At 39.5% G+C, this 24,751-nt stretch overlaps 1 protein-coding gene across 1 annotated transcript in view; it reads left to right on the top strand.

Annotated features, from left to right (window-relative positions):
* LOC148874931 (uncharacterized) overlaps positions 1-18,509 on the top strand; it is a 29,447-nt gene extending 10,938 nt beyond the window's left edge. The window contains exons 3-4 of the mRNA XM_088964797.1: positions 10,025-10,436; positions 17,844-18,509. Of these exons, the coding sequence (XP_088820923.1) occupies positions 10,025-10,436; positions 17,844-18,048 (617 nt within the window). The 3' untranslated portion in view covers positions 18,049-18,509. The remainder of the gene's footprint in view (positions 1-10,024; positions 10,437-17,843) is intronic.
* The last annotated feature ends 6,242 nt before the right edge of the window (positions 18,510-24,751 follow it).

The following is a 24,751-nucleotide window of genomic DNA, read 5'->3' as shown; positions in this document are numbered from 1 at the left end:
ATTGGGCCTGTACATAACCGAACTTCCCAAGGGCTAGTCTGAATCTGTCGAACCAAGCTCTAGGTGACTGCTTCAAACCATACAATGCCTTATTGAGCCGACAAACTTTCTTACCTGCCTCTGTATCATAGAATCCAGGAGGCAACTGCATGTAGACCTCTTCCTGCAAGTCCCCATTCAGGAAAGCATTCTTAATATCCATTTGGTACAAAGGCCAAGTGTAGCTTGCTGCAAGAAATAATAGAACCCGAATGGTGGTCATTTTGGCTACCAGGGCAAATGTCTCCAAGTAATCTATACCATAAGTTTGAGTGAAACCCTTTGCAACTAGCCGAGCTTTATACTTCTCAATGGAACCATCCGCATTATGCTTCACAGTAAATACCCACCTGCATCTAACTGGTTTCTTTCCTTTGGGCAAGTCAACTAGCTCCCAGGTATTATTTTTCAACAGGGCATCCATTTCAACTTGCATTGCACCTCTCCACTCCGGGACTGATAGGGCTTCTTGCACTGTTCTCGGAATAGGGACATCAGCAACAGAGGTGAGATAGGACTTGTAGGAGGGAGATAGGCGATCATAGGACAAAAACTGGGAGATGCAGTGGGCTGTAGATGTGGTGCAATGCCGTTTTCCTTTACGGAGGGCAATGGGAAGGTCAAGGTCATCTGCAGAGGGTGAGGTAGCAACAATGGAAGGAGTCTCTGTGGGCCCTGGGATTGTAATATCTGGACTTAGAGCCGCAGAAGAGATTGTAGTTGGCTGGGACTGCTGATGACCAGGATCAATCTGCCTGCATCGCCTATGATAGACTCTCAACTCCCGATCCCTTTGACCACCCTCGCTACTACAACCCTCATCACTACAGCCCTCATCATCAACTGGAATAGGTAAAGGAACAGCCCCAAAGGTATTAACCCTGTCCTCACTGCACTCCTCCTCCCCCTGAAGAAAAAGACCCAAATCTCCACGCTCACTACTCTCCCCCTGAGAAGAGACCTGAGAATAGTAGGGTGTCTCCTCAAAGAAAGTGACATCCATGGATACAAACTTCTTCCCTGAGACAGGATCATAACAACAATAACCCTTTTGAATTTGTGCATAACCAAGTAAGATGCATTTGGAGGCCTTGGGTTGAAACTTGGAGTGATTGGGACCAAGAAGCTGAACAAAACAGGTACAACCAAATGTCTTGAGGGGAATAGTGAACAACTCCTCATTGGGGTATAGAAGGGAAAAAGGATGTTTCATATCAAGAACCCGAGAAGGAATCCGATTAATAAGATATACCGCCGTAAGGATAGCATCACCCTAGAAGCGAATAGGGACGTTGGAGGTAAACATAATACTTCTAGTCACCTCTAAGATGTGCCTATTCTTCCTCTCTGCAACCCCATTCTGCTGAGGTGTATGAGGACACGTGCTCTGGTGGATAACCCCATGATTAAGGAGGTACGATGCCAATGGCTTAGCAAAGTATTCCTTTGCATTATCAGATCTAAGCACTTTTATCCTGACATCAAATTGTGTTAGGATCATTTGGTGGAAGTTTTGGGTCAGGACAAGCACCTCATCTCGTGATCGCATAAGATAAACCCATGAAAAACGGGTGTGGTCATCAACAAATGGCAAAAAATACCTGTACTCCCCCATAGAAGGAATGTGATATGGCCCCCAAACATCAGTATGCACAATATCAAAAGAACTATTACTCCTTTTATTACTCAATGAATAAGAGTTTCTACAATGTTTAGCCAACTCGCAACTTTCATACTTCAACTGAGATGACTCAACAGACTCAAACAAAGTAGGAAACAAACTCTTCAAGGACCGAAAAGATAAATGACCCAATCGGTTATGCCACAACATAACTGGACTCACAACTTGAGAAACCAGTAACTTCTTATCCACTGACTCTTCCCGACGAGAACTCTCCCCGAGCAGATAGATCCCATTCGTCTCACAGCCAGTCCCAATCACCTTCTTCGTCTCCATGTCCTGAAAAACACATCGGTCAGGAAAGAAAGTTACTGAGCAGTTCAAATGTTTGGTAATGCTACTGATGGAAAGGAGGTTGGTATCCAGTTTAGGAACATGCAAGACAGAGGACAAGGATATAGTATCTGACAGTTTGATGTCACCCTTGCCAGAAATAGGGACAAGCGAGCCATCAGCTATAGATACTTTATCCCTACCAGAAGATAAGTGATGAGTAGTAAACAAAGAGGGCAAGCTGGTCATATGGTCAGATGCACCTGAATCTATTACCCAACACGGTTCAGTAGTACCTGGAGCGGAGGCATGGTAGGCTGAGGCTCGAGTACCTGAGTGTGCAAAGGCCGATGTAGCCGGAGCTGATGATGATTGCGGTAACTAAACTGAATTGCCAACTTCCTTCTCCAATTGTATTAGAGCTGCCCGAACTGCAGCTAAGGTCTCTAATGGTGTGCCTCTCGTGCCAGATGAGGATGCTGAATCAGTAGTCGTAGCCACATGAGCATTACTCCTTTTATTTCTCAACTTTGCCGAGACCAAATGTGGATGCAGCTTCCAACATGTTTCTTTTGTGTGTTTAGGTTTCTTGCAATGTTCGCACACCACATCCCTTTTATCTTCCTTCTTTCTGTCCCTCTTTGAATAACCCTCTGTTTTGGGTTTGACAGCTACCAAGGCAGGTGTAAGCGGCTGAGGTTGCATCATGACTTTCCTCTTGGTCTTTTCACTGTGCACTAAGGAGTATGCCTGAGAGAGGGTCACACTATCTCTGGTCAAGATCTGCTGCCTCACAATATCATATTCTGAATTCAGTCCTGCCAGAAACTCAAACACTTTGTTTGTCTCAATGTGCTTTCTATGTATCTGAGCATCTTTGAGAATCTCCCACTCAAGAGTCTCTAAGTGATCAATCTCATGCCATAGGGACTGCAAGTTAGAGAAATAGACCGACACCGATTTCTCTCCTTGTTTAAGGGCATTCACCTCACATTTCAACTCATATGCTCTGGCAACATTAAGGGGTTGGGAGTAAGTTTCTTTCATCACATTCCATATCTCCTTGGCTGTCTTTGCCCATAAGTAATTTCGGCTGATATGGGTTGCATTGAATTACAGAGCCATGTCATAACCAAGTAGTTTTCTTGGACCCACTTGGTATACATAGGGTCTCATTTGGAAGGTTCTGCTACATCTCCCAAGAGATACCCTACTTTGCCCCTTCCCCCAATAGCCATCATGGCTGATTGGGCCCATTCCAAGTAGTTTGATCCATCAAACTTTACGGTTGTAATATGAAAACTTGTCTCAGAACCACCACCATAACTGCTGTTCCCAAAACTGCCTTCTGCCTGATTCTTAAACTCCATTTCAATCAAGAACCAGGAGTATCAAAGATTGTGGTTACTACAGTCAAAACCAACACTAGAACTCCCAACAACAGTCACAAAATCAGTAGAGAACCAATCTGTACTCACAATAGATGTGCATGAAATATATATAAGACTGATCTGAAATCAATAACCACACACAACAGCAACAGTCCGAACTGTTTTCACCCCTTCAAAAGTGTTCGAAACTCCAAAAGAAGACTGAAACACAGTTTGAAGAGCAATCTGATATGCTGAAGCCAATTCGAGGTTTTAATCAGTCCTAAGAGCTGTACGGATAAGGTTTGTATTAGGGTTAATATGAAACCCTAAAACTGATCAATGTTGAGGAGAATTCTAGGCTATGCCGCAGGAATCAGATCACAAGTTTCGGCCTAATACTAGGGTTTGCCGTAGGGATAAGACAAAACCCTAGAGAAACCCTAGAGAATAGAGAGATAAAACCCTAGAGTAGTTCGGCCACCCTTACTGGATAGGTCCAACCTATCTTTTCTGATATTACTTCTCTCAGAAAGTAAAAACTTACAGTAGAATGCAGTTCGCTGCCTACCAAGGTTACCCGAATCCTAGCCTTCTCTGATTCTTCCTGATCACCAACTTGCTACAACTGTAACGCTTCTTCAAACAGCTGCTAATCCTCTGGAGATCTCCAAGAACCAATCAACGAACTCTGCTTTCTCAGCTTCTAGCCTTAGATGGTTCTCATGTGGTTGGCTGGACTAGACTCACATGAGAGAACTTAGCTCTGATACCAACTAGAAGTTCAGGACTGTTATCAGTCTTGAACCCTAATGAATCTCAGGATCGAAGATAAGAAGAAAGAAAGAGGAGAGAAGAGAAAGAGGGAGGAGAAGCAGTTGAACACAAGGGTTGAAAGGAGGAGCAAAAGCTTAATATTCTGCCGTCGCCACTTTAATTAATATTTATAGGTTATGCTCATTACATGGAAAGGACAGATCTACCCTTAATCTTTACATAACAAATAGAGTAAAACAAAGACTGAAATAAATAACAACTGAAACAACTAAATGACCAATAGCTAACCCTAGGCAGACTAGAACATCTTCTACCCTACGAACACAGTGGGACCGTAGCTATGGGGCCCACATCAGTGTTCTCTACACTTTGGCCCATTCAAATTGGAGGAGAGAGTGGGCTTGGGGGCTTAAAGTTAGCCCAACACCCAACTACAATTGCACCCTATCTTCCATGTGTCATAACTAAAGCCTTGCCTTCTCTCTTCTACTTTAGTAAGCCCAGTCCTTCCACAATTTTTAACAGATGGAGAATTGATTGTGGACCCTCACAAAATACTAGACCTATGGTGGCTAAAAGTGGGCTGGAAGGTTATCAAGCAAGCCTTGGTCTCATGGACAAACTTACCTCCTGAAGATGCTACATAGGAGAACTATTTTAATCTACAAAAGCAATTTCCCCATGTCAACCTTGAGTCCTAGGTGGGGGGGGGGTGTTTATTGGGACCCAAGTCTACTTACAGCCCAAGACCCGAGTGACTGTAGTCCAGGTCCAAGAACGAGGGGCTAGGATGACACAACATGCCTCCAGGAGTACCACACATTTAATGCCTCCCATCAAGTTTCTTTGTGCTAGGATGCCACGTTACTCAAGTCAGTTATTCCAATGATTAAGTATGATCTACTATTGTAAGCCATGGTGAAATGGTGGGAATTGAATTGGAACTTTGAATTTTCCCTCTCCCTCCCTCTCTCTCTCTCTCTCTCTCTCTCAGCTGAGCTCTCTTGGAGTGGCTTGAGAACTAGAAAAGACCTATCGGTATTTGTCACCTTAAGAAAGCCTTTTGTAATTGTCTTTGTTCATTTCCCTACCAATAAATTGGAGTTTTTAAGATTGAGTAAAAACACAAACAATTTTCACAAAGTTAACTTAATCAATGTAATAGTGACCTTTCTTTCGTGCTATAAATTGACTATGTCTACAATCATCATCAACATCATCTAAGAGAATATGGGGCAGCTACATGAATCCTATTTTGCCATTCCATTATGTTCAGTGTCACATTATTTCCATCCATGTCCTTTTTTAGTCTGCCCCACTCTTCTAGTCTTTTCAACTTGTAACATAGAATTACCAAAAACCACATGATCGGAGAGGATTACTTCTACGTAGGGGACCCAAATGATTCATCAACCATTGAGAGGTACTGCAACCTAAACTTCCTAGGAAGTCTTGTTATCTGCACTCTTCCAAATTCACCCCTTCAGTTCTACTTTTATCAAGGTTTATTTAAGATGAGCTTTTATTGTAGCTTGAGGGAGGATTACTTCTAAGCACGAACTCGATGATTTATCATCCATTGAGAGGTATTATGACTTAAACTTCCTGCAAAGTCTTGTGATTTGCCACTTTTCAAAATTCACTCTTGTAGTGCTAAGTTTATCTAGGTTTATTTTCAGATGAGCTTCCAGAGCATCTTGAAGAAACAAGTTTTTAATCCTTTCTATCCCTTGATCCTCATAAGAGATGATAATTTGTTGTTAGCAAATTTTAGTGAGTGATCACTACTCTTTCTTCTTGATTCAAATGTATCTCGGTCAATGATTTAAAAGGTGCGCCTAGGCGCACAGTTAAGGCACATTTTAGGCATGCGCCTTGCCCATGTCCTAGGCACACCCCTTTCAAATGGCGCACGCCTGGTGTGCCTAGGTATGCGCCTTGCACCTTAGCCCAGGCATGCGCCTTTTTAAAATTCTGCGCTTTTTGCTTTTTTTTTGAGCCTAAAGGTTGGGTTGCCCCGGACCCCCGACCACGCCCCTCCGAGAACCCTCTATTTGCTAATGTTGTTCCTTCTTTCATTCCAATAAAATATCTTCTTAAAAGGCAATTAAAGTTATAAAATCATTATTTTTTATGTGAGAATAAGATGTTAAGACCCTAGCATGGATTTTTTCGGGCTCGCCTCAAGGGGCATGGTACAAAGGCGACTTGTAGAATCAAGAATGCAATATGTTTTACATCACATTAGCTATTTGATTTAATGCAATTGAGGAAAAAAAGAGATTGCGGGTTTTACATGCTTGAAAATACTTTATATGTTACTGGTGAAAAAAATGCTTTATATGTTTGCTTTTATTTTTAAATTTTCATTTGAATACGCTTTAGTTCTTATGTTTATGTATTTTAATTTTAGATAATAGGTTTTTAAAACATTTATTTTTAAAATTTAAGTTTATATTTTTTATTAATATTGTCTTTAATATTTTGTTTTGGTTTTTAAATTTTTTTTGGCATTTTTTGAATTTTCTGACATTATTTTTGATTTTTAGCTTTTTCTTTTGTATTTTTGCGCCTTGCTTCAGAAAGATGTGCATCTCACCTTGCGGAGACCAGATCTGCTCCTCACACATGGTGCCTCACCCCGACCTCACAGGCACATCCCACTGTGCATTGAGAACATTTCCTGTACTTATGTGTTATTATTTATGGGAGATGTTGCCAATGCACGGTGGGATGTGCCTGTGAGGCGCCTTGTGTGAGGAGCAGATCCCACCACTTGGCCCATTGTGCTTTTAAAACACTGATCTCGGTAGTCAGTAGTTCAGCATTATCTACTCTGGAAACAATACAGCGAAGTTGAAATAAGGCAGATGATGATTATTGGTCTTCATCATCATTGTTTTTGTCATCATTGTTTTGACTTTTGAACATTTAATTTATAAAGACGTGCTTAACAATTCCCTTGATTATGCCTTAAAAATATTTGTTGGCATTGGGGCTGACAAATTACAGGTGGATACTGAGATCAGCCAACTACATATCTGATTAACTAGCAAAACAAGGGTGACGAGCAGAATTCAAATGTTTCGTGTCTTAATCCCCTAGGGAACTTGCAAAAGCTGAAAGTGGTGCCTAGCCAAAGCTAGCTAACTTTGAGGGGTCCTGAATACTAATTCTGTACATCATTATTTAACATGTTTTGGGAGAAGTTTGTAACTGTTTTTTTTTTTTTTTTGATAATTAAAAAGGATCAATTTCATTAATAAAAACTAGTTCAGTTACAAGTTTCCTTTGGGGAGGCACGAGCTGCGTCCTCTCCTACCAGTAGGAATAAAGACAAAAGATAGAATACAGATTCAGTCTACAATTGAGCCCAATACAAACTTTCCCTATTTACCCCTTTCTTTGCAAGACCATCAGCCATAGAGTTTGCTGACCTCCCCACCCATTGTATTCTTACAGTCAAGCTTCTTATTAGGCAGTTGAACTTTTTAATTTCATTCTTAAAACACCACACAACAGATTCCGGATTTTGTAGCCAGCCCACTACTACCTTGGAGTCCCCTTCTATTATCATCTGTTCCACACCTATCTGCACTGCTAATTGTACTCCCTGGATAGCGGCAGCAAGTTCCGCTCTAGTAGAGTTTCCAACTCCTATGGGTCCTGAGAAAATAAGGACCACATTCCCACTCTCATTCCTCAGTACCCCTCCCACCCCTGACGGACCAGGATCTGCTCCCATCGAAATTCAGCTTCAAGAATCTTTCAGGAGGGGGTTCCCAAGCCATGCTCATTTTAGTTTTTTTGGATGAGCAATTAGCCACTGCTAACCAATTCCTCCACACATCATTGAATGAGAATTGATGGAATAAATCCAGTGATTTTAGCCATAAGATCACCCTATTTAGAATGCAGTCCATCTCTTCTGGGCTTCTCTCATTCTCTTGGAAAATTCTGGCATTCCTTTCTTCCTACACAGACCACATCAGCACTGCTCTTGCACACCTCCACATAATTCTTCCTCTTCTGTACCGCCAAGGGAAGAAAGCTGGATCAAAGACCAAACTTGCATCTGCTGGCCTAACCAACCTGCACCCAAACAATGAGAAGAGCCACTCCCATAACTCTGCAGTAAATGAACAAGATATTAGTATATGGTTACAGTCCTCACCATGTGACCTGCAAAGAATACACCAGGAAGGTGAGAGGCAGAGAAAAGGTCTTCTCTTTTGTAGAATGCCAAAGGTGTTTATTTTCCTATAATACACTTCCCAGCAAAAAGCCATAACCTTAGGGGGAACAGGCCTGCACCAAATTTCCTTAAAAGGGAAAGGCTGGTTGGGGGTAGACTGAGTAATGGGTTTAAAAAAAGAAGCGCATGAAAAGGATCCACTCCGCTGGGGTATCCAAATCCGAGTGTCATGTTCATAAGGGTCCAAACATACTGTATCAAGTAGACTTAGCAGATTTGTGAGAGACACGATTTCCTCTTCCCTTAAACCTCTACGAAACCCAAAGTCCCAGTTTGGTGTTAATGGGTTATTCATAATGAAAAAAAAAAAACTTTGACACAACATGCTTTTTGTACCTAGAAACAGAGAACAAAGAAGGGAAAAGGTCCTTCGGTGGAACCCCTCCCACCCAAGTATCCTCCCAAAATAGGACTGAGTTACCATTGCAAACATCATACCTGATAAAACTGAGGAAATGAGGAAGAATGCCATGAATAGCTTTCCAAGGTGTTGCCAAGGTTGCCCGCCATGATACCCTATCATCCGATCCGTTTTCTGAGCGGCCATGAATACTACCTACCACCTCATGCCAAAGTCTCTCTCTCTCTCTCTCCTCTGGCCACCTCCATAGCCACTTCCCCAGCAATGCTTTATTTTTTTTTAATCAAATTCCCTATCCCCAAACCCCCTTCCTCTTTATTCCGGCAAACCACCTCCCATTTTATCAAGTGATCCTTTTTACTGAGATAAAAGAATATATGTGTATTTATGTGAGTTGATTATTTCCTCTCTTCATTTATTGCTATTTCTTATTTAGACTTCTTAATCTTATCGTTAATATTTCATTCTTAAAAAAAAATAAATCAGTTTCTTAGTTTTTGGTTTCTTTTCTCTCACTTTAATCCCATCATTACTAACTTGCGAATTGGGTAATAGAACTCTCCTATGCGCTCTCTGTATAATTTAAATTCCTTCTCAAATTACAACATTTTGTAAGAAAAAATGTCATTCAACAATATATGTCTGATCTTGTAGTATTTTGAAAGTTATGTACTTTGTGAAAATTTTTGAATACAGATTTGGGTCCTATTGTTCATGCCACCTTCAAAAGTTATAAAATTGGACAAGTGCAGGTGGTTTCAAAAAATGACGTGTATTACTGCTTGATGTGTGGGCAATGCTTCATTTGAGTGACATGTTTTGTGGTTGACCGTACAGGCGCTTTCATGCATGATGTATAAGTGACTACCTCAAACCCAAATAATCCTTGCATCACCATCATTGAGAAAATTGAAGAAAACCTTGAAATTTCCTTCTACAGTGCTGTATGTTATTTTCTGTCCTGTTCAAGTTATTAATGGAATCTCTATATTAAAATGTAACATTTCTTTCCATTTGGATGTAATTGTATTCCTAAGTTTGTGTATTCCATATTTTTGCGAATTTCCTGAACCTGAGTCTCTAGAACATGCATATATGGTGATTAAAATTGTTTTGTGTTCATATAATAAATTCTATGTCATGCTCCAAATCTCAATCAAACAATTTTGTCTTGGCACCTTATCTAACGTCAGTTTGGTGTGCGCTTTTTTCTTTGATGTATTCTTGGGAGCTGCATAACTGATTTTTTATATTTTCCATGATTTCAGATGAAGTAAAACAAAAAGTGGAAGCAAAGTTTAATGAGCTTGGGGATATGTGTGAAAGGGGAGAGCTTGAACCTGAAGAAGCTTATCAGATGTTCAAGGAATTCGAGGATAAGATGGTTCTGGAATGTGCAAAGATGATGGAGGCAGAAGGACCCCCACAGTTTGATGATGCTGTGCCAGACAAGAAAAAGGACCTTGATGACCCACCTGGTGAGGGGCCAGTTCTGAGGTGGCAAACAAGGGTTGTCTTTGCTCCTGGCGGTGATGCATGGCACCCCAAAAACAGAAAAGTGAAACTTTCTGTCACTGTAAAAGAGCTTGGGCTTTCAAAGCATGCATTTCGGCGGTTAAGAGAATTAGTTGGAAAACGTTACCATCCTGGGAAAGATGAACTTACAATTACCAGTGAGAGGTAAGTTAAGTGCACTGTTTATTTTTCTTGCAAAAATGATTTAGGACCAGAAAATGTTATTAACCAGAGTTGCATGGACTGACCGAAACAGATGAAGTGCCAGTGTGCTGGAGTCTGACACTTCATGGACTCTTGAGGAACACTTATACGTGGCATTTTTCTTTATCTCATTGCTAAATGAACAGCTAATGCACATATTGAATGCCATTTTCTCCTACAAAGTGATAACAAGTAACAAAGCTAATCTTTGAAATGTGCTTTATAGGTTTTTAGTGTTGAAATTCAACAAAATATGGAGCATTTTAATAATTAATAATTTGTATTTGTTTATGTGTCATATAAATAAAAGATGACATCATTCAAGGATCTAAAGCCTTGAAGTAATCACAACAATCAACTGGTTTGGGTTTGGCTTGGTACTATGATAGGGATCTCTAGTGTTGTATTTGGATTTTTATGGCGATGTGAGGAATTCAGGTAAGCTTTTGCCATGTTTGTGAGTTTATGTTAATCTAGTTTGGTTTTTGTTGGGGTGTTACGTAGTAAGGGCCAATTCTTGTGATGTTGAGAGGTAGTTTATGGGAGTTGTTAATGGGGTTTATAGTTGGGTTGTATTCTCTCTTGGATGATTGTTTAAGACCTTACTTTGTATTTCTTTTTTTTTTTCTTAAATAATTTTTTATTTACTTTTAAAAAAATATCAGTTTATGTCTCTTGAGTCTTTGTTTTTTCGTCTTGCCAAGTCGGACTCTTGCACATGTATTTGGTCCTGATTCTCATGTCTGTGTCCATGCAATCCTGTTTAGGATAATTAAACTCAACCTATTTAGATATTCATTGTGCCCTAATACCAATATATGGTAATAATGAATATGGAAATGAAACATGAAACATTTTTTTTGAAGAGGTAAAGCCTTATATTATTATCAACAGTATAAGGTCCTGTACAAAGAGAGACTGTACAAATGGACCATAATTATGACCCCCCAAAGACGTCCACCCTCAAAACAGAACCAGAACAAAAAGCATATCTAAAATCATTAGACATTGATAATCAGCTCCTCGGCTCTTCCACTATGAAATTAATTACCCTATTGTTCCTTTCCAACCAGATTGCTCACAAAACTGCAGAGGGTATAAAAGAGTCCACACCTGCTTTCCTTCTTTAGACATGCTTGGGATATTGACCCAGATAACAGGGAAGAGATTGACTCCAGCCAGCACCAGCTCAGATTGTCTGCTCTGAGAAAATGCTACCACACCACTGCCACAAAATTACAGTGAATGAACAGGTTATTTGAAGACTCAGAATACAAATTGTACAAAGAGAAAAACAAGTCTGTCAAGGTGAAACCTTTCCTCAACAACATTTCCTTGGTGAGGCACTTCTCCTTTGCAACTACCCATAAAAAGAATTTAACTTTTAGGGGAGCTAATACTTTCCAAGTGGCCTTGAAAGGGAAAGGCTGCTGATCATCTCCAAGGAACCCCAGATAGAAAGATTTGACTGAAAAGCTACAAGCTTTTGCCCATTTCCAGCATCTACAATCCTCAGATTGCAGGTTTGGTGCTGATTCTCAAGTTCTGAAGTAAACAAAGGAGTTCTACCACCTGATCCAACTCCCAGTCATTAAAATTCCTTCTAACGGTAGTTCCTAGTAGAGGTTTTGAGGAAGTGTGGGTTCGGGGAAAGATGATGTGGTTGGATGTTTGGTTGTGTCAGTTCTTGTCACTACTCCATCCTAGTAAATGGAGTGGTAAGGGATTTTTTTCCAACTAGTAGGGGTATTAGACAAGGGGATCCGCTTTCACCTTTTCTCTTTACCTTGGTAGTTGATGTGTTCAGTCGAATTATCACTAGGGCTGATAGGGAAGATGTGATAAAGGGATGGAGAGTAGGCACAAACCAAATTCTAGTAACTCATTTGCAGTTTGCGGACGACTTGATGATCTTCTGTGGTGGTAGTTTTAGTGAGAAGGTGGGAAACTTGAAAGAAATGATTAAAGCCTTTGAAGGAGTGTCCGGTTTGAAAATCAATTTAGAAAGGAGCTGCATTGCTGGAGTCAATCTAGACTTTGAGGAGGTTGAGGCTATTGCAGATTGTCTTCAGTGTTCAATTTCTACTTGGCCTTTGTCCTATTTAGGTCTGCCGTTAGGGGCAAACCCTAGGTAGAGTAGGTTTTGGACCACGGTTATAGAGAAGTTTGAAAAGAGATTAGCTGTGTGGAAGAAAAATTACATCTCTTTGGGTGGGAGGATCACCTTGATAAGAGCTACCCTTGTGAACTTACCTACTTACTACCTCTCTGTCTTTAGGATACCATCTAGGGAAGCGAAGAAACTGGAAAAATTAATGAGATTTTCTTTGAGAACTGGGAGAAGGGAAAAAAGACCACTTAATCAGTTGGTAGGTTGTGGGTAGAAGCAAACAGGAATGAGGATTAGGGCTTGGGAATGTGCTTAAAAAGAATTCAGCATTGTTAAGGAAGTGGTTGTGGAGGTGGCCTATGGAGCGAGATAGGTTGTGGCATGAAGTGGTGAAGAGTCTTCATGGATGCTCAGAGAGTGGATGGGATGCTGGTGCTTCAAGGAGGGCTAACCTAGCAACACCTTAGAAAGCAATTCACAAAATTCTTTCGCAGTTCCTCATTTGTATCAGGTATAATGCTTGTTCTGGTAACTCTATTCAGTTTTGGAAGGACATTTGGGCTGGAGATCTTCCCCTAAAAGACCTCTTTCCATCCTTGTACTCTATTTCTTTGTATAAAAAAGAGGTGATTTTAAAATTCCTTCCTTCAATTTTAAAGTTGTTGTCTTTGTCTTGGGACATTGGTTTTTGTAAAGGGTTAAGGGAGTATGAAGTTGATTGTTTGTCTACTCTTCTTGGTCTCCACGATAAGGTTTGGTTGGATCCTTTGAAGCCTAATAAAAGGATTTGGGCCATTCACCCTAATGGGTCATTTTCTTGTGGTTCCTTTTTTAATTTCCTGTGCCAAACCTCCTCTCAGCAAAGTTTCCCTTCCAAAGAAGTCTGGTGTAGACTGGTCCCCCCCAGGGTTATGGCTTTGTGTTGGGAAGTGTGGCATGGTGTAGACTGTTATCACTTATTTTTATCTTGTAGTGTCACCACAGAGCTCTGGGTTTGGCTTCTATCATTGTTTGGGTGTAGATGGGATATGCCAATAGAAGTAAGTACAATCTTTAACCCTTCTATGTTCTATTGGCCCCATAAAAGAGGAAGGAAAATGTGGAGGTGTGCAAGAGCAGCCTTTTTATGGACAATTTGGGAAGAAAGGAATGCTAGGATCTTCCAGGAAAAGGGGAGAAGCAGTCAGGCCTTGAAGGACTGCATTTTGTATAGGGCAATACATTGGTTAAAGACTTTGGATTTGTTTGATCATTTCTGCTTTACTGATTGTTGGAGGGATTGGTTATCAGTAGCAAGTTGTTCATCCTCAAAGATAAAGGTAATGACAAGCTGGGTCCCCCCTCCTCACGGTTCTTTGAAGCTGAATTTTGATGGAAGTAGCCAGGGCAACCCGGGTCCCTCTGGTTTGGGAGGTGTACTGAGGAAAGAGGCTGGAGAGGCTGTCTTACTATACTCTGGCCCTTTATGTGTTGGGAACTCTATTCGGGCAGAGCTGTTAGATGCAATACAAGGAATAATTATTGCAAAAGAAATGGGTGTTGGGAACTCTACTGGTTAAATAATCCAGAGGATGTTATGTGGGACTACAAGAATGAGATAAAGAAATTCAAATGGCTGACAAGGAATATGTCTGTAACAGTACAGTGGGTTGGGAGATCAGCTAATGCATTTGGTGATGTCTTGGCAAAACAAGGTACAGATAGGGAAACATTGTTCTGGGCGCAACTGTAAAATTTGTGTCTTTTAAACAGTCATGCACTTTTTGATGTAGTTTTTGTGTTTTCTGTATGGAGAGGCAGCACCTCGTGCCTCTCTAAGGGGATTTTCATGTAACTGATCTTTGAATTAATGGAATATGACTCTTCTAAAAAAAATTCCTTCCGAAAATAGGGAACCAGACTAAGCTATTACCCTCTTGTGCAAGTCAATCGGCAACAGAAATCTGAATATCTTCAGCCACAACAAACAAAGAAGGAATCCTCTCTTTTAAAGCAGTATCACGAAACCAAGGGTCCAACCAGAACTTCAGTCTTCTTCCATTTTCAACTTTATAAGAAATGCCCTTGATGAAGTGAGGGTAAGCTCTGTAGATGCCTTTCCAGATGCTACACCCATAAGGCAGAGGTGAACCATCTGCATCCCACCCACTATCATTGAAGCCATATTTTTCAGAAATTAAAACTCTCCATAATTCCTGAGGTTCATTAGAGGATCTCAGAATCAACTCCCCAAAAGTGCTAAATTAAACAGTTCACCTTTCTAATCCCCCAGTCCTTGAGAGATAGGTTTACAGATCTCATCCCAGTTAACCAAGTGATATTTAGAAGAATCCTTCCACCCTAGCCACAGAAAATCCCTCGTCTTTTTTTTTTCCTATTTCAAAGCCACCTCAGAGGGCATTAAAAAGAGAGACATGAAATAAGCAGGAAGGTTGGCCAGAGCACTTTTTACTAAAACTAGCTTACCCCATTTGGACAGATATCTGGCTTTCCAAGAAGCTAATTTCTTGTCAACTTTCTCCAAAGTAGGATTCCAAATACTGGTTGAATTGCACTTTGCCCCAAAGTGAAGACCCAGATACTTGGAAGGAAAATTGCCTGTTTTGCACCCCCAAAATTTCAGCCAAGTCTTGCAAATTCAGAACATCCCCAACTCTTATCATCTCACTTTTAGAAGACTTTCAAACCTAAAACCACTTCAAACCAGCAAAACAAGAACCGGAGATTAAGAACTTGGTCCGGTGAAGCCTCACAAAAAAAAGAGCGTCATCAGAAAGCTACAAATGACCTTCGAACTGCCAGGACAACCCTCAAAGCCTTTAACAAGACCTAGCTCTGAGGCTTCTCGGTCATTTTACTCAAGCCCTCCATTACTATCAAAAACAGTAAGGGTGACAGTGTCACCTTGTCTAAGCCAAACTTTTGAACTTGCCTTTGGCTGCTCCAGTAACAAGGATTGACAGTGTAATCCGGTTCCTCCACTTCTGGCCAAAGTGTATTTTGTCCAATGTGTAATCTAGAAAGGCCCAGTTTATGTGATCATAAGCCATCACTAGATCGACTTTACACACCAAACAATTCCTGCCACTCCTAGACCTTGAATCAATAAGCTTATTGGCTATAAGAACACTGGATATGCTTGTTGCAAACAAAAGCACCTTGAAAGATGGAAATGACAGAACTCATAACCCTCCTAGCCAGCACTTCAGCCAGATTCTTGTAGACATTTCCAATCAAACTGATGGACCTGATTTCTTTCAGCTTTGCAGCTCCATTCTTCTTGGAAATTAAGGAGAAAAAAGTTGCATTGAGGCTTCTCTCAAGAGCAGCTGAACTCTCAAAAACTTTCACTATATCTTGTTTAATGATTTCCTATATATTTTGTAGAACAAGATGGTGAAACTGTCAGATCCAGGGCCTTTCTCCCCTTCCAACTCATCCACAGCTTTCTTGACATCATCCTTTGTAAAGGGTTTTTCAAGCTCCTCAACTTCTAACTTCGGCCTAAATTTACAAGGCTCTGTGTATAAGTTATTGTAGAAGCTGACAATAGCCTTTTCAACTCCTCCTTTTTCGATCACCTGATCATCAAGAAACAGCCTCTTGATAGAATTGGCTCTTCTCTATGCATTGGCAGTTTTGTGAAAAGAAAGCTGTATCGGTGTCACCTGCTTTCAACCACTTGGTTAACCTCCTGAAAAGCCAAAACATCATAATCCCTCTTAGCAAACAACCTCTTTTGCCTTAGGTCCTCCCCAAGAGGTCCCACTTCCTCTTCTAAATCCAAATCAACAATAGTCTTTAGGCATTCAGCTTTTTTGATCTCATTGGCTCTTGATTTCTCCTTATGTCCGAACTTGATCTTTCCTTTAAGCCATTGACAGTCTGGTTGGTTGATGCGACGCGGATGAGAAATATGGAATATTTGGGTTAGATTCTTTGGAACCCATGTTTGTTTGATGGAATGGTGCGAGAAATAGTGTGATGCCGTTTCCCAAAACTTGGAACGTGGGGTCGCACTGAAACGATGCGACCCCAGTGAGAAAGGAAACCACACACGCAGCGGCCTCCTCCAGTTTCTCCTCCAGACCTTCCTTTCTACGTACTTCCTCTTGTATTTCTTTGTCATTCTTCGCATGCAACAAGCCTTTTCTGCTCACAACGGTCCATGCCAGCACGAAACCCTCTGTCAAACAATAGCTGAGCCTTGTGAGAGTTTTGGTAAAAGAGTATTCATGTCGCAGCAAGCTTTTTCTCTTTCAACTTGCTTTTCCAGTCATGCTCGTTCATGGGATTTGTTATCTTCTTCGCATGCTCACAGTTTCTGGTTCAAGTAGGAGTGGCAAGCGAAGAAAAAGATGAAGAGAAAAAAAAAAAGAAAGAGGGAGAGGAGGAAAAAGAAGAGAGAGAGAGAGAGAGAGAGAGAGAGAGAGAGAGAGATTGGAACTCACCTCGTCCACGCCACCGGTTTGAGTTCGAAGGAAGACGATGAACAGTAATTTTCCCTTCTCAGCAATCAAACATCAGAATGCCAAAATGAGAAAATAAATTTTCCCTTCTCATTCCATCCCTTTTGAGCAACCAAATGGATTGTGAAGCTTCTTGCTCAGGACATGACTTGTGGTGCCATCAAAAGAAGCTTCAGACCAGCACTTCTTTATGTTGGAGTCAAACTCCACCCTCAACCAACAATGTTACAACCTGAAAGGTTGTGCCTGTCTTCTGCAGGGGCACATGGATCTGACACAGGTCTCGGAAGGGCTTCTTGAATAGAATAGGGAAAAAAAAGTTTTCCCATTCAGAGGAAATAACAAATATGTCCAGCCTTACCAGAGAAGGCTGCTCTTGATTGTTGGTCCAAGTGTAAGAAACATGAAACATATTATGGAACCCTTTCCGCTTAAAGCCAAGAAAAATGGCATTGTGGAGTTTTTTTTTCACCACTTATGCCATTGCTATTTGTGCCCAACTACAATCTAGTTCTGTCAGAGGGTTTCTCTTCAAGCATGACTAGTTTGTAATTCTCTTTTTCCTTCTCAAATTGATATTGAGGTCCTTTTTTTTTTTACCTTAATGGTGGAAAAGTGGAATTCTTGTATGAAACGTTGGAATTGATGTTATTGTATCAATTTTGAGGAAAATGTATATTTGTTGCCATTTCTCCTTTCCTACTGTGCTTTGTGTGGATAGTTTACATACTCCATGCAACAGGGACAAAATAGTTTTCCATTACCATTTTCATTTATAATTGTTTTCAGGTTTGAGCATCGTGAGGAAAATAGGAAGGATTGTTTGAGAACACTACTTGCCTTGATTGAGGAGGCAGCGAAAGCCGATAAGCTGGTGGAGGAGACTCGAGCCTTGTATGTCAAGGAGAGACTCAGAGCCAATCCAGAATTCATGGAGAGGTTACGGGCCAAAACCATGGAAATGAGGGCATCTCAATCTGCACTTCCTTCATGATTGTTAAATTAATTGGCAGCCAGGCAGCAAATGATCTTCTACATGTCTCACCTCAGTACAGCACGCATATTTGCCATAGCCCTTGTCACCCTTCAAGAAATTAATTAGCAAAGATGTCCTGATTGTATCTTGGATGAAGCCATTAAAAAAGTTCTCATGTCACTTTTTTTTTTTTAATTTATTTTTACATTGCTTTAAGACCTAGAACTATTGGGAAGGCTGACATTTTTGCTGGTGTTATTGCTTGGTCGCTGTTAACCTGATTTGGAATTTTTATTGCTCCTAGACCATTTTCCCAGAAAGATTGACATGGTTCATGTCATGCTAAGAAAACTTCTAAATATAATGATACAATACAGGGCCATGGGTTGTTATCTTACATGACCCTTATTCCATTGTTTTTGAACCATTTCAACATTCTAATATTATTCTAATAATTCAATTATTTATCTTTTGCCTTATGGATGATCTTTTAATTCTAATTTGAGCCTTGTTTGTGTTTGAAAACAATGAAAAGGGTTCCTTGTTGCAGCTTGATTTGAACCAAATTGGTCAATCCTCGCTTCCGATTTGGTTTGCAGAATCTGAACCTTCTTTTGGCAGGTAACTCGAGCTGTGCCAACATCTGGTACTAGCGTTCCTGTATGTTGAACAGTTGAACTCTTAACTCTGTGGAAGCCCTTTCAGTTGGTCCCTCCTACCCCCCAATTTTGAGTGTAATATATATATTTGATAAGTAAAGCTAGACATGGAAATGGAGCTAACAATGTCTGCCACACTAATTTTTTACGTTTCTCAATGACAGAAGCTGAGCCTCTACCATCTCCCTATAAGATCTTCTCATTACTCCGCTGGCCATCATCAAGCAGAGGTGTGGATGATGATACTGTTTTTATCTACCTGGGCTTGACAGCAGTTGCATGCAGAATTTTACCATCATGCAATCCATGCAAGGATTAAAATATTAATATGCTTCGGTATGAGAGATTGAGATCCTTTACACTTTTGAAAATATTTGTATATCGGTGCATCCAAACGTATTTGGATATGTAGATGTAGGTCTTATCGCATATAGTTATTTTCTGCGCTTGAATTCTGAATTGGCTGGATGGGTTACTCCCGATTTTGGGATATTAATATCAGGAATTAATTTAGTTGACTAAAACTCAGTCATTATCAGTTCCGCATGGACATGGCAATTAGTTAATTTTCTGGTAAGGTTGATGGTGGTAGCAGCTGGCAGCTGCAATGAAATTAACGATATCTGTAAGTAGGGCTGTCGATGGACCGGATATTGGTCCAACTTGATCATGAGTCCATTACATATGGATCAGATCCAATCCAATCAGATGAAGATGAATACTTTGGACCATTCTGGTCTGGTCTAATTCAATGTTTAGACCACCCAATATGTTCAAATTGGTTTTAATTTTGGGTAAAAGAATTAAACATACCCTGATTTTTTCTTTTTAACTTGGCTTAAACATTGATTTTTTAAGAAAGGTTTGAAGTGGGTTTATCTATATCCATGCACGAACTAGTCATTGCATTCAACCTTTTTACATCACACTTCTGCATTTCATTGCCGAGTTGTGAGATTGCTGTTGTTTGGGTGCCTTGAAGGCTGTTGAATCCTAGAGTAGAATGTCGGAATTCCTATATTGCACCAGATTTGATCTAGAGGAGACAAAATTCAGCTTAGCGACAGTGTTTCAAACACGCCGCATCCGATAAGTCATTCCAACTCTTCATTTGCTTTTCTCTTTTACACACTCACAGTAGCATCCTCATTCACACTTTGCACCTTAAGGCTTAAGCAGAATTGCTTTTCTCTCTCTGTTTGCTCCGTATGTTGACATGGATGCTACTAAAATTGCTTACGTACTTGATGATTCACCACCAGAAAACCCATATAGACTTGCTAAATCTGCACACACTCAAACCTAGATTCTCATTGATAAAATCTGTCACCATGGACTGTTGAATGCTATGACCAACTACTTGTTTGACGTTTATCATTTGTACCCCACTATTGCTGAAATTTGGAATGCTCTTAAACCTAAATATATTATTGAGGATGTTGGGGACAAAAATATGTCATTAACAACTCCTATCCTTTGCCATGACTGAGGAGAGGTCTGTCTTATTACAAATTCGTGATTACTATATGATTATAAATGATCCGCAAAGTGAAGGCATCACACTCTAAGAGCAATTTGTTATTGGGGGATCTCATTGAAAAGCTCCTTGCATCATGGGAACATTATAAAAACATGAAGCAAAAGTAGAAAGAAATGACACTGCAAGAATTTGTGGTTCACATCAGAATTGAAGAAAAGAATGGGCTGATGCAATGAGTGAATTGGCCTTGAAGGCAAATTTGATTGAAGATAAAGTAGGAAAAAACATGAAAGGACTGAAGGGGAAATAGAGAGCATCACCACCAAGGCAAGAAATTCAAGAAAAACTTCAACCCCAACTTTAAGAATAAAGGTGGCTATCACAAATGTGGGAAGCGAGGACATTGGGCTCCACAATGCAAACTTAACAAGAAGAATTGGGCAATGGCAACAATAACAAAAATTCAATTAATTTGACTGAATCAAATGTCGTGGCTTTAGTGGTTGTTTCTGGGGTTAATATGGTAACAGCTTCTAAGGAATGGATTTTGGATACAAGGGCTATAATACACAGTTGCAATAACTGAAGTTGTTTCCAATCTTGTACTCCCATTAGGGAAGGTGAACAGGTTTTCTTGTGCGACTCTAGCCCCACTCCCATTATTGGCAAACGAAAGGTTCTCTTAAAAGTGACTTCTGGGAAGATATATCCCTTTATGATGTCCTATATATTCCCATCATCTATAGCAGCCTGATTTCAGGTTCCCTACTCAATAAAGTTAGAGTAAAACTCTCCTTTGAGTCCGATAAACTTATACTCAACATAAATGGGGCATTTGTCAAGAAGGGTCATTACAGTTATGGTTTGTTTGTTCTGAATGTGTATAAAATCATGAATGAAAATGCTTTTACTTCTTATATTGTTCACTGACATATTAGTGTTCCATACTTAAAGAAAATGAAGAAAATAGGATTATTTGACTTTTTAGAAAACAACCTTGGCAAATGTCAAATATGCGTGGAATCAAAATTTATTAAGAAAAGTCATAAGTCGGTACAAAGAGAAAATGAATTACTTGGATTAATACATAGTGACTTAGGAGATATGAAAAACACTATGTCTAAAGGAGGAAATTCATATTACATAATCATTGTTGATGACTTTTTTAGGTTTACTAAAATATATCTTCTTAGAAGTAAAGATGAAACCGAAGAAATGTTTTACAAGTACAAAAATGAAGTTAAATTACGATTAAGCAAGAAAATTAAAAGACTCGCAATTGATAGGGGAGGAGAATATGATTCATTATCCCTCAAGAAATTTTGTGAAAATAAAGAATAATATATGAAATCGCTACTCCCTATTCTCCTAAATCAAATAGAGTTGCAGAAAGGAAAAATAGGATTTTATTGCTAATAAGCTTTGGTCTTCCTCAAAATATGTGAGGGGAGGCCATAATAACTTTGCGCTTTCTACAAAATGAAATTCTACATAAGAAAATTGCATTAACACCCTAAGAACTCTGGAAGGGTTATAAACCAAATTTAAAATTTCTTATAGTGTGGGGTGCTTACCAAAAGTTGGAACCCATGAACCTAAAAAGAGGAAATTTGAACCAAGAATTGTAGATTGTACATTTATTGGATATGCACAAAATAGTGTAGCCTACAACAAGGATCAAAATTTCATCATGCATCGGCCTATATCGGAGCCTTCTTGATACGTCCCAACATGGAGGTGTTTTGGGTCGGCGAGTGGTTCAGGGGGTAGACCGGCCTTAAACCAGCCCCTTTGAACTAGTTTCGAAAAAATATAAAAATAGTATCGGTATATATCAATACGCCCTACCAGCGTATTGTCCTGTATCGATATTTTGAACCTTGGCCTACAAGTTTCTAATGTTAAAGTCTAAAGGCAATATTGTAGAGCCTAACACTATCTTAGAGTCTTAATATATATATTTTTTGAAACCATCTTTCCTCATAAAAGGGATGAAACTAACATAGAAAGTATAACTAACAAAATACCGAAAAGTCCCAACACCCAAGTACCTGATAATAATTCTGAGTCAGATTTTGATCTTAAAAAAGGTAAAGAGCGAGAAAAGAAACTAACTTTGGTGATGATGTGTTCACATACATGGTTGATGAACATCCTAAAACCTATAAGGATGCCATTACCTCATCTAATGCAGCCTTTTGGAAAGAGGCAATTAATAGTGAACTAGAATCTATCTTATCAAACCATACTTGGGAATTAGTAAATCTATCAAAAGGAGTGTCAGTACTCGATTTTTTCTCAATCCACCGCTAAACCCCCGATTCACTCTAAAGACCCAATCAAACTCTTTCAATCTCTCCAAAACATCTAAATACACAAAAAGCCCAAAAGCCCTTAAATTCACAGTTAAATCTACTTGATATCAATCTGATGGCCCTGATCAACCCCCATCTACACTTTGACCATTAGATTAGACACCACCATTGGACTCAAGACCTACCAAAATGCTTACCCAAAAAAATCCCAACTCAAAATTCCTCTGTTTACTCTTTTATCAAGCAAAGATTCCATTTCAAGTCATCTCATTGGCCTAAACAACCACAAACCAAATCCCCTTGATCCTAACACATCTGAACCAAACAAACCACACAATTGAACCCCATACATACCAAGATACCTATCCACAAAGTTTTAACCCAAGATCCCCATTTAGCCCTTCATCAAGACAATATTCCATTATAAACCTTTTCATTGACCTAAATTCCTATGATCTTTACCCTCCAGAACTAATCAAACATCACCACTAGATCCCAAGCACTCTAAAATACACACCTATAAAATTTCACCTAAAACTACCTTCATTTGCCCTTCAATTTAAAAAGATTATGTTTCAAAGCTTTCGATTGAATAAATCACTAACCCTTTTGGTTAGCCTGATCTTGGCGAAGTTGGGCCAATCTAATGCTACCAATCAATTCAGAATGTCCAAAAATCCCACATTGCCAAAATTTCAACAAAAAATACCCATGTTTGCCTATTCATCTAAAAAGATTTCATCCAACCAATCTTATTGACCCACACTCACACATAGACTTGTTCATGGGTCGAGTAGATCGTCGGGCTGGCCTAGCCTAATCCAAGTTGGGCTTGGATAGGATTTTAGGTCCATTGTTTTGGGCTTTCTCAAAAAAGCCCAGCCCGACTTCAGAATGTATTATATAATAAAAAATAAATATGATATATTTTTTCTTTATATTTCTTCTCTTTTTTAAAGTAATAGTGAGATCTTTCATTAATTTTTTAGGTTTTGAGCATCTTTTAATATAAATAAAATAGTTTTAATTGAATAAAAAAGGAAAAATTATATTTTTTTTTCTAAATTTCTATTTGGGCCCAATAGGACCGGGCTTAGGCTTAATACCTAGGCCCGATGGTCAGGCTAGGTTTGGACTTGGGCCTAAGAATATTCTGTTAATGTAGGGGCAAAGCCTGGCTCGATCCGACCCATGAATAGGTCTACACACAAAACCCCTCTCTACGGTCCGATTTGTTTCAACCCTCTAATATTTGACCCAAAAATCCCCACCATTGAGCCATAACCCCCGATTTGATCCCTGGGACAGGTTTTGGCCCAAATTTCCCAAAATTATGAAACTACCCCTAGACTTCCCAGAATTTGCAAATTCCCCTAACCCCATTATAAAAGCTGGCCTAAGCTTCAGATTCAACCTAATTCGCTCAAATCTACTATTTATATAGTGGTCATCTTCCAACTCTTGACATAACGACAACAAGCTGGCAAAAACACTTCCATCTCCCTCCTCTTTCTCTTCTCCATTTGTCTCTCATTCTCTCCATTCTCTATTCTCTCTATCTCTCTCTCCTTTTTTTGTTCGTTGCCATCCTACTGTTCATTGTCTTTGCCGACAAGAACATAGGAGTTGCAGTGGCTGTACCCTCTATCCCCACTTAAGTCCAACAAACATTAGAATTGACTTGCCTGTTGTGAAAGATACCAAAAATTATTTAATGTCCAAATTTGATATGAAAGATTTGGGTGAAGCTAATGTTATTTTAGGAATGAAAATTTACAAAACTAATTAGGGTACTTTATTATCCTAATCACATTATGTTGAGAAAATACTTAGAAGATTTAGGTGGCTTGACAATATTCCAGTTAAAACCCCTTATGATCCTAATATTCACTTGGTTAAGAACAAAGGAAATTTGTGTCTTAATTAGAATACTCCAAAATTGTTAAAAGTTTGATGTATTTGAAAAACTGCACTTGTCCTAATATTGCATCTATTGTTGGTAAATAAGTAAATACACTCACTGTCCTAGTAATGATCACTGACATGCTATTGTTAGACTTAAAATATCTTAAAGGAACTATGGATTATGACTTATTTTATTGAGGTTATCCTTCATTATTAGAAAGATACAATGATATAAATTGGATTTCTGATTTAAAATCCAACTCTACCAATGTTTATACTTTTACACTTGGTGGGGGTGTTGTGCCATGGAATTCCTCTGTATGTTCATAGTCCAAAAGACCTACACCATTGCATTTCTATTT

This window comes from Nelumbo lutea, chromosome 1 (genome assembly GCF_056320005.1).
Source record: "Nelumbo lutea isolate HS-2025 chromosome 1, American lotus-T2T, whole genome shotgun sequence".
Classification (NCBI taxonomy): Eukaryota; Viridiplantae; Streptophyta; class Magnoliopsida; order Proteales; family Nelumbonaceae; genus Nelumbo; species Nelumbo lutea.
Note: the sequence above shows the minus strand (reverse complement) of the source record. Positions and strands in the feature narration are given on the sequence as shown.